Source organism: Temnothorax curvispinosus, unplaced genomic scaffold, assembly GCF_003070985.1.
Source record: "Temnothorax curvispinosus isolate PA1 unplaced genomic scaffold, ASM307098v1 QBEX01007779.1, whole genome shotgun sequence".
In the NCBI taxonomy this organism is placed as follows: domain Eukaryota; kingdom Metazoa; phylum Arthropoda; class Insecta; order Hymenoptera; family Formicidae; genus Temnothorax; species Temnothorax curvispinosus.
Window position 1 is genome coordinate 236185 of NW_020217559.1, and position 9560 is coordinate 245744.

The 9560-nt window shown below is 37.6% G+C and overlaps 1 protein-coding gene and 1 non-coding gene across 2 annotated transcripts in view; one reads left to right on the forward strand and one right to left on the reverse strand.

Annotated features, from left to right (window-relative positions):
* Positions 1 to 75: 75 nt before the first annotated feature.
* Trnat-cgu lies at positions 76 to 147 on the reverse strand. Its single transcript has one exon. It is a non-coding gene; the product is annotated as a tRNA-Thr (tRNA).
* A 725-nt stretch (positions 148 to 872) lies between these two features.
* LOC112457445 overlaps positions 873 to 9560 on the forward strand; it is a 10821-nt gene continuing 2133 nt past the window's right edge. The window contains exons 1-10 of the mRNA XM_025020501.1: positions 873 to 1313; positions 1847 to 2005; positions 2568 to 2732; positions 3186 to 3356; positions 3490 to 3598; positions 3902 to 4055; positions 4275 to 4401; positions 4885 to 5052; positions 5221 to 5535; positions 6004 to 6197. Of these exons, the coding sequence (XP_024876269.1) occupies positions 1205 to 1313; positions 1847 to 2005; positions 2568 to 2732; positions 3186 to 3356; positions 3490 to 3598; positions 3902 to 4055; positions 4275 to 4401; positions 4885 to 5052; positions 5221 to 5535; positions 6004 to 6197 (1671 nt within the window). The 5' untranslated portion in view covers positions 873 to 1204. The remainder of the gene's footprint in view (positions 1314 to 1846; positions 2006 to 2567; positions 2733 to 3185; positions 3357 to 3489; positions 3599 to 3901; positions 4056 to 4274; positions 4402 to 4884; positions 5053 to 5220; positions 5536 to 6003; positions 6198 to 9560) is intronic.

Here is a 9560-nt window from a genome sequence, read left to right on the forward strand (position 1 = left end):
ATTTAGCATTTTTTTTAAATAATGAAAGATAAAATACTTACGATATATACAAGATGTAACAAAAAAAAAAAAAAATGCCTCCTGTGAGGTTTGAACTCACGACCCCTGGTTTACGAGACCAGTGCTCTACCACTGAGCTAAAGAGGCTTCAGATTAGTGTCTGCTTAGAAAGCCATAAACCGTTTCTTGATCTAATAACAAGAATTGTAATAAAAATAACTTTTACAAAAATAATTTTACATAAAGATGCAAAATTGAATTTTTAATTCCTCTTCGACGTATTTGTTTGTATATCCATCAATCGTGCCATATAAAAAACGAATAATTTTTGTATCTAATTTTTTTACATTTTCTTTGTATATCTCTATGATGAAAACTAAATTAGTATTTAGCGGTTATAACAGAAGATTAGCAACAATTAAATTTTGTTATTAAAGAGTATGTTTCGTGAAATTATTAGGCGTAGTGTATATAGAGGTGCGATAAAAATGAAAGAGCTCGCATCGTTAAATAGAAATTTAAAAATTGATTTAAGGCGGAAAGAATTATCACGGAACAAATGGAATTAAGATGATGTTTCTTCAATGAACCTGATGGATCCGGGCTCCGTGAAGTTCGAGTCTTTCCAGGAGCTTCTAGATCACGATTCCGAGCGATAAATCCACGTAGATTTCAGACAGCCCGAATCTAAAAGTTTCCGAATCAAGATTATCGAGTTTAGCGCCGGACATGTTTCGCGCGAAATGCAATCTCCAGGGATTTTCCTCAAGGCCTGGACGACGCGCGACAAAGATAAAGCACCGGAAGACGATAAAAAAGCTATCGCTCGCGAGGCGGAAACCGTGTTCCCGCCCTACGACGAAGTACAAGCTCCAGATGGAAAGATGAATCCGGGCCGGCTCCATTTTCGTTCTCGCCGCGCTTAATGGCGCAAACTCGAGCAATTTTCTTCTTTCGTCGGAATCCTCCTCTCGCGTAGCGAGATCGCGTATTGTGATTATCGTGTAAAGCGGTGCGCGAAGCCGGAAATATTTAAAAAACCGCGTAAACTCCGTGTTATTGTTCCAACGTAAAGACGCGGCTCCGCGGTGTTTGCTCTTGAAATAAAACGGAAATAAAAGATCTTTCGAATTGTCTCGGGGAATATCGAAAACCCCGTGGAGATTCTTCCGTTAACTCGTTTTCCCGCGAGTTACGTACATGCATGTGCGTCTCACATACTTGCGTGAAGATGAAGTGCTCTTCGATGATATTGCTGCTATTCGTTTTCTTCGGCCAGTCCATCGTTCGCTCTTGGCAGTTCGCTCTGTCGAGTAAGCAGAAATAAAATTTTTCGATGAAAAAAAAAAAAGATTGAAATTCGAATGACGTTGAAACCGCGACGTGCAATCAGCGTGATACTTTTCTGTAAAACCAATATCGAATTACTTCTTCGCGATGGTCACGGATGGTCTGCCAGAGAAATTCACTTTATCGCGGAAAACTATTGTTATGCGCGCGCGCGCTCGAGATTGAAATGCCATCGCTTTTACAAATTCGGGAAAACGTCAATTTAAAAACAAATGAAAAATTGATAACAAGTATTACAGTTGATTGACAATATTATAAACTTATCCTAGTTGTCATAACACGTTTATTTTATTTGATTTTACTTTAATTTATTTTATTATTATTAATCTCGTTAGATTAAAAGGCGCTATATTAGTTTTATAAATAAATCTATTCCACTTGCAATTATTTCTATGGACATGGAACGGATGGTGACCCAAATCCATGGAATTGATTTAGTTTTCATAAATTAATGCGCTTTTAATGGCATTTCGTAACAGTGATCATTCCCTTACAGGCCGATGTCCCGCGATGCGACTGAATAACGGAAGAATTCGCATTCGGGGTCGAGGTAGAATCGTGAGATTTAATTGTTTGGACGGATTCACTCTTGTGGGCAACAAATATTCCACGTGCGTACGTGGCCAGTGGGACACTCCTGCTCCCGTGTGTGTGAGTAAGTAAAATTTAATGTGAGAACGTTGGGAAAATCGTTAATCAGAAAATGTTGCCTTATATGTAAACGCGACGGCATATATCTTCATATTGTTTTTCCTCGGATAATTTAATCTACGGTAATTTAATATTTAAAGACGCAAGAGAACAGCGAGTTCTCTTAAAAAAAAAATATCTGGCAATTAAAATTTATAACTTCGAGGAAGAAGCGAAGTCTTACAAATGTATTGTCTCTTTGTTTCGTTTTTGATTGTTCGCGCGCGAGCTACGAAATGGTGCTAAATATTTCAGAATAAGTTAAATAGTGATAAATATTTCAGAATATCATATGTTAAGATAAAATGCGTGCGTAAAGCAACGTGCGATAATGGAAAAGTACAAAATGGCTCGCGCTGTCAATACTTTAATCAGATTTTTAATCTCGGATTTAATGCGGCGAAGGAATTATCGATGGGACAAACAGAACGAATATATTTTAAGTGCGACATTTGTAAACTTTATTTAAATTGGATAACATTGCATATTATAGATTTGATTTATCTTTTTGACACTTATCGTGTTAGACACGGGATGCCCCTCAACTCCTGCGCCGGATCACCTGATTATGGCACAGAAATTTAATGGTGCAATACTAATGTTCTTTTGCGAACCTGGTTACTCCCTGATCGGCAGCGCTGAAATTTATTGCGACGGACGCCAATGGAATGGAACGATTCCTTACTGTCGAAGTACTCCGCAATAGAGAACTAATTTTATTTCGTTATTACTGCTTCGCTCGCTTAACAATTGCACTATGAATTCTGCAATCAAGTTACATATACATTTTGTGACAAAAATTGTTTTTAGCAGCGCAAAAAACATAATTACTTACTTCTTGCTACTGATAAGTAAAGCTTAATAGGTCACGCTTGCTCAATTTGCAATATATATATATATGTATTTATTCTATATATATTTATGCAATATATTTATTCTTACATAACTGCATAACTTATACATAACTACTTTTTTTCTTTTTCTCCCTTTTCAGCCTTTTCCTTTCCCTGCTTCACCTTTAATTAAAAATTTCATTTTATTAATTTTATTTTTATTTCAACTTCAATTTTTTTTCTTCTTCGTATGACAATGCCACAAGCTTTATTCGTGTTAATGCAACGTCTTTTGTGATAATCTATGGTAAGACGCGAATGCATCCGCACCGACAAAATGCGATTTTGAAAGCCCGGATCTTTGCTGGTGGCAACAAGATCCGCAGCACGATTTCGATTGGAAACGCCACAACTTCGAGACACCGAGTTTACACATCGGTACTGGTCCGACGCATGACCATACGCTAGGAGCTGGCAATGACGGTACGTCATTTTCCGTGTAACTCTTTTTTAAACGTTTCACTGGAATGTTAGATTAGTGAGGAAAGAGGCTGTGTTTGTTTTCGAATAATTGTGACTGTGACGCACTCACTACTCGCTCACTCACTGATTTCAGGGCATTATCTTTATATTGAGGCATCCGGACGATTGGTGAACGATACGGCCAGAATCATATCTCCTCTATACAATTCCTCATTGACCGAATCGGGATGTTTCTCATTCTGGTAAGTAATGTAATATAAAAATATAACATTGCTTCAATTTTTATATAGATTAAGTTTTTTAAAACGTAGGTAAAATATTTTTTTAAGCATTTCTATGTACGCTTAACGATATTTATCCATAAATTTATTAAAATAAAATCAGATGAAGTAAAATGAAGTAAAATATATAAAGAGAGAAATGCGACATGTCTGTTGTGAAAATTCCAACATTGAACTTATATTATATTAAAATGAAGATATATAACATATAATGTATACGATTTCATATAAAGCTTACATATATTTTATGAATTGTTTCAATAGGTATCATATGTATGGTGCCACGATCGGCTCATTGAATATATATTTCAAGCAAGAGAATAGCACGTCCCTATTGATATTCACCAAAAGTGGAAATCAAGGAAATCAGTGGTTTCACGGCATATCCGATCTACCGAAAGCTAATGCCAGCTTTCAGGTACGTGCGTGATCTCAAACCTTAATTGTTTTTCAAATAATTAAGTTTGGGCTTTTGATCATTGAAACATTGTTATTAAAATATGTTATAAGAAATAAAAAGTTCCTGCCAAAGCTTTTATATATTTCGCATGTTCAAATTCGATTGTCTTGTTAATAGATAATTATAATTTCAATTGATCTTGAATTAAAAAAAAAATTCTGGAACATTTGCTTATAGATTATTGTAGAAGGAGTGCGAGGTGCTAGTTACGTGAGCGATATCGCAATAGACGATGTCGCTATTTTACAAGGCGAGGAATGTGTTGTTAAAAACGAGTCTACTAGCGTAACCGTAGGCGATGATGGTAAGTTCTTATGTAAATCAATTTTTATTCAAGATACGTCTTGTGATAGAATAATAGCAAGCGTTATATAGATTTATTTAGTGAAATTTTGGAAAAATAACGTATATATTAAATTTTCCTTATTTTATGTGCAATATTTGTCCAAACGTCGGCTTCAAATATTGCAATTTTATTTCAACGTTTACCTTGCGCAAGATAAAAATATGGATGTAAAAATATTAAAATAAATTTTGCAGATATTTATTTTTTTAGTAGTGTGATGTTAATTTATATATATTAATTATTGATATTACAGACATTAATTTCTATGTATAAAATTTCTATGTATTAATCTCTATACATATAAATTAATATCTAATGTATATGTATAAGTTAATTTCTATGTATAAAAATTAATATCATGTTGTCTAAAAAAAATTTTATGTACAGAGAGAAATAGACTACACAAATATACCTACATCTATTCTAAAAAATCTGTTCCAGATCAAGTTGAAATAATTAACGCGCAACAAACCTGTCGAGACAGATGCGTTTCGTCGGAAAGCAATGTTACTTCCGCCCCGCCATTTGGACCGGAGAAGTGCGTTTGCACGATCGATTGTGCGGAACGCTCTATTTGCTGCCCAGATTACGCTGAATACTGCATACTAGGTAACTGTTTATTATTTTAACAGGATTCTCAATGAGATGTTTCGACAGGATGTACTGGGGGATCCATCGATCGGTTGATTGAATTATAAAATCACGATAGCGCCACAGATGCCAGCTTATGGTAATTTTGCGAGATTTCTACAATTAGAATCTCAATTATGATTGCAGGATACAGCACGATACTCGACAGTATTACGGGGTCACCGAGTAACGCTACGATTGCACCGATGAAGAATTCCACTCTGACAGGATTTCCTATAAATCCGAAGGATGATATCGATCCAGGTATGTTCAACTCGTCGACGACGTCGACGACTCCGCAAAAACCCACGACCACGACTACAACGGTCAAGCCTCAAACTAAAAAACCGTCGCGGAGGACAACGTCTGCGAAGCCAACACAGCAGGTGGAAACGAAGGAGACGCCTTTTGTATCCAAGATAACTTCGACGACGAAATACATAGAACTTCAGGATCGATCTGGTATATCTGTTTCATTATATACAGAGAAAGTTAAAAAATTATCTGATCGCAATAGGACGTTTCGGCCCAGTTTAAGCTATCCCTTGAAAAGGATCTCGAAGTGAATTGAAAAGTTCGAGTATAGACTTACTAACTTTGAGAAATTGTGTTATAGATTTATAATGCATTGTATACCTGTGTCTAACAATAAGTATCGATTGATCCTTCTTTTCTAATTATGTACAGTATTATTGGCTGATAATTAGAAGGAAAAAATGCAAATTTTTAACACAAATAGCATGTATTGAGACAACCCAATTTAATTATTTAAAAATGTTTACTCACACACTACACTATGTGTGAATCATATTGAAATCTGATTAATTTGATGATTTCTGAATACAATGAAAAATGTCGGCAGTTCGACAATAGATTTTTGTTGCCAGGATTATACTGGCTGCTGTTACTGACGATGAGAAAAATTTACAGATCTGCACGACGTGGAACTGAATCCGGAAAAGGTAAAACAAGGAAGAGGCATCGAAGTATTGGAGATCGTCGCCGCGGTGGGTGCAACTTTGGCCGTACTCTTCGTGGCGCTTGCGATCGTGATTATCGTTATCAGGAGGAGAAAGACTTATAAGAGAGGAGCGAGCGGATCGGCGCTCTCGGAGGACAGCGACGTCCGTTTTTTGACATCGGATGAAATCCTTGATTTTAATTTAGCCCGTCCTACTGATAACGACGAAATGTAGCCCTACGTTATTAAAATCCCTTCTTTAAATGGAGTTAAATTAAATTCAGCCTTTGATTGAACGGTTATACGTACGAATTAACAAATTGCATGATTAAGCGAATAGAACCACGTAGAAAACTGTACGAGTGGAACACAATCGCAGCTTTCTTGATTGATTATTATCGCCCAATCTTTTTATCTTTTCCATTTATGGGCAATACAAAATTTTCGATTTTTGCTTATCTCGAGGAAACTGTATATGTTTCTTTGAAATATTGAAGTTATATATATTTTTGACTATTTTGAAAACAAAATCTATGATAAAACTTAACTTTTGTGCTAATAGGAATAATAAATATTACTGCGAACGTATTATTGCATTATTATTAAGAATCTCTGAAAAGTTAAGATACTAATGTACCTACAAAAGAATAAATTATTTTACCAAAATTTTAGATCATTTTACTTATCATTTTCTACTTTTTACACAATTTAAAATCATTTTAATGTGTGATACCAATGTCACTTTATACATATACTTTCATCGAGGGATTCATAATCATTTACTTCAACATGCTCTTATTCATTTTCATAATTTCAGCACAGTGCGACCTAATTCGTCGATGATGAAGGTAGCACCCGAGAGATTAACCGATAGCGACATTGTGCAACGCTCTGTTTGGGAAGTCAAACACGCACCTTGGACTGATGTCGGGCGCACCGATTGATTTCACTCTGCGAATACGTCATTGCCAAAATATGTATGCCAGAGCACGTAGTTTCAATAGCACGTCTAGACAATCGGTCGCTAGACAGATGGACGTTTTCAAGTGTCTAGACACGTTTATATAGTTATATATTACATATCTGATGATTCGCAAGGCGCGAGTAACAGAGCATGCATTCGCGTTCAAAGGGGAGGCTCTCAGTTTACAGAGTCTCGAGAAAGAATTTTTCTTTAATTAAGCGCACCCCTTGCAAAAGGTCCCGCGAATGTCGGCCTGATAAATTATTTATGAAGCCACTCTGTAGTCGCGGCATGCGGAGTTGTTTTGTGGTGAACCATACAAGTTTGCGGATGTCGTGAAACGGCGCTTTTCTCCCAGGAGAGAGTACCGAGGAAGAATACAAAGCGAAAAGTGAATATTGAATTTAGTACGTGCGTGGTCGATTCGCTGCGCGGCGCAGTATCGGTCGTGTTTTACGTTCTAACATGTGCAAACGCATTGTGCGCGCGATTTGGATTATTACATTTTACTTTGCGCGAGTATGAGACATAAAGTTCTTCAAAGAAGAGTGCTCTGTGTCTTTTTATACATACTATCGTAAAATTCCCGCATATTTTTTTCGCAATCATCAAATTTTTGAATCTTGACTTTGATAGAATCTTATTAAAATTTTTTTTGAGTTTATTTTAAATTAATAGAAGGAAGTCCTTTTTATTTAAGATATAAAGTTCAATATAATTTGTTTATTTTTTTATATTTCTTCTGATATTCCACACTCCTACTATACCTCTTAGAAAGAAATTAAATTTACATTAATCTACAAAATTCTATTCATTATTCGATATTCTGACGTCGTTAGCATAGAAAATTAGGAAACATTTTCAAATTTCTGCTATTACTTTTTATTTACATTAATATTAAATATTATATTATATCCTTATATTAAATTTATAGTAGAAAATTAAATTTTATTAAATTTATATTGAATATTAAATAAAATATAATTATACTAGACCTACTTGCGCGCGCAGGATTATATTAACGACGTAACAAACAACGTATTTATTTCTCGGAATGCAATTTAGGGGATATATAGCATAAAGAGTGAACTTTGTCCCGACAAGCTGTCTATACCTCCGGCGCGGAAGCATCTCTTATTAGAGCGCGGACCGCGGACTGAACTTCCATTTCCATGCTAATCTCCTCGTACAAATGGCCTGTCAGTTTCCAGCGAGACTTGTACTTACGAGACGTGGGGGCACGTCTCCGCAAACAGCGCAGCGTGCCGACTGCCGAGTGATGCCGCCCGCCCTTAGCGGGGAACGTCGAAAAAATATTGGAAATACGTCGCTGGCACCTTATTCCTCGCGGCGCGCGGCGGCCTTCGCGACCCAGTGAAATTTCGCGCCTGCTTCACGTCTGCTTGCGAAAGCTCGATTCTTCTCTCTCGGACACTTTCTACGTCGATTACCGAATTGCGTCGCGTGTCATCTCCCACCGGCCCATCGATTCTACCCAGCAGTGGACTCGCGGAGACTTATGGTTTCAAGTCCACGTGCTGTGTGGCGCCTCTTTAAGATTACAATTGATACCTTAACTTTAAAATACAAGTTGATTAAAAAAATCATAAATTTAATTTTTGAAACGAAACGAACAGAGCGTGAAATGTAAGATAAACATGATGAGTAGTGGGGAACGCGCCGAACACGGGTGAAAGGCGATATCTTTGAGGGAAGAAATAGACCGCATTAATCGATATTTATTAAGAAGTATTGCACACGCAATTAGTTTATCGATTAATTATTGCAAACTCATTAACATGAATCTAGAAGAGAGCCTCATTATTCCTATACTCGTTATTTCTTTTGATTACCGCAAGTTTTACATTTCTTCTCGATATTACATTCTCACTATATCGTTGCGAGAATATTCGCGCGCCAGTTTTATTGCGACACACAAGATACCCGTAATGTTGTAAATGCCTAAACACGCCAGCTACATCGCTACAAACGCTACATGTCGATCACTGGCCGGATTATCGGTCGCTTGCTTCGGATTCATTGTCGGATGTCGGATTATGACCGCGGTGACGGCGGTGACGCGCGCGGATCGGGATTTCCATTGTCATTCGCTCGTCGTCGATCGCATTTCGCGTACGCGCGTGTGTGGCCGCGTGCGTGCCAATGATTACGCGTATGTATCAGATTGCAAACGTAACGAGCCCCGCAATTGCGTGCGACAGAAGCACGCGTGTATCGCTGAAAGGCGGGCCACGTGAGGCACCCGCCACGTAGGAAGAATGGGAAATTCGTTGCGCAGTCTCTCGCTTTCTCCCCGTCTCCTCCGCGCCGCTCTCTCTCTCTCTCTCTCTCTCTCTCTCTCTCTCTCTCTCTCTCTCTCTCTCTCTTTCTCTCTCTCTGGCCTTCCCATTCTTTTCTTTCCTCCGCCGCTCTACTTGTTGCAGCCGACAATAGCGTGCATTATCTGCTTGTCACGTCGCGGGGTTGATAAATCGAAACGACGTCCGCGTCATGTCCCTATTACCGCTCCGCTTTCTTTCACTTCCTCGAATTCGCCTCCGC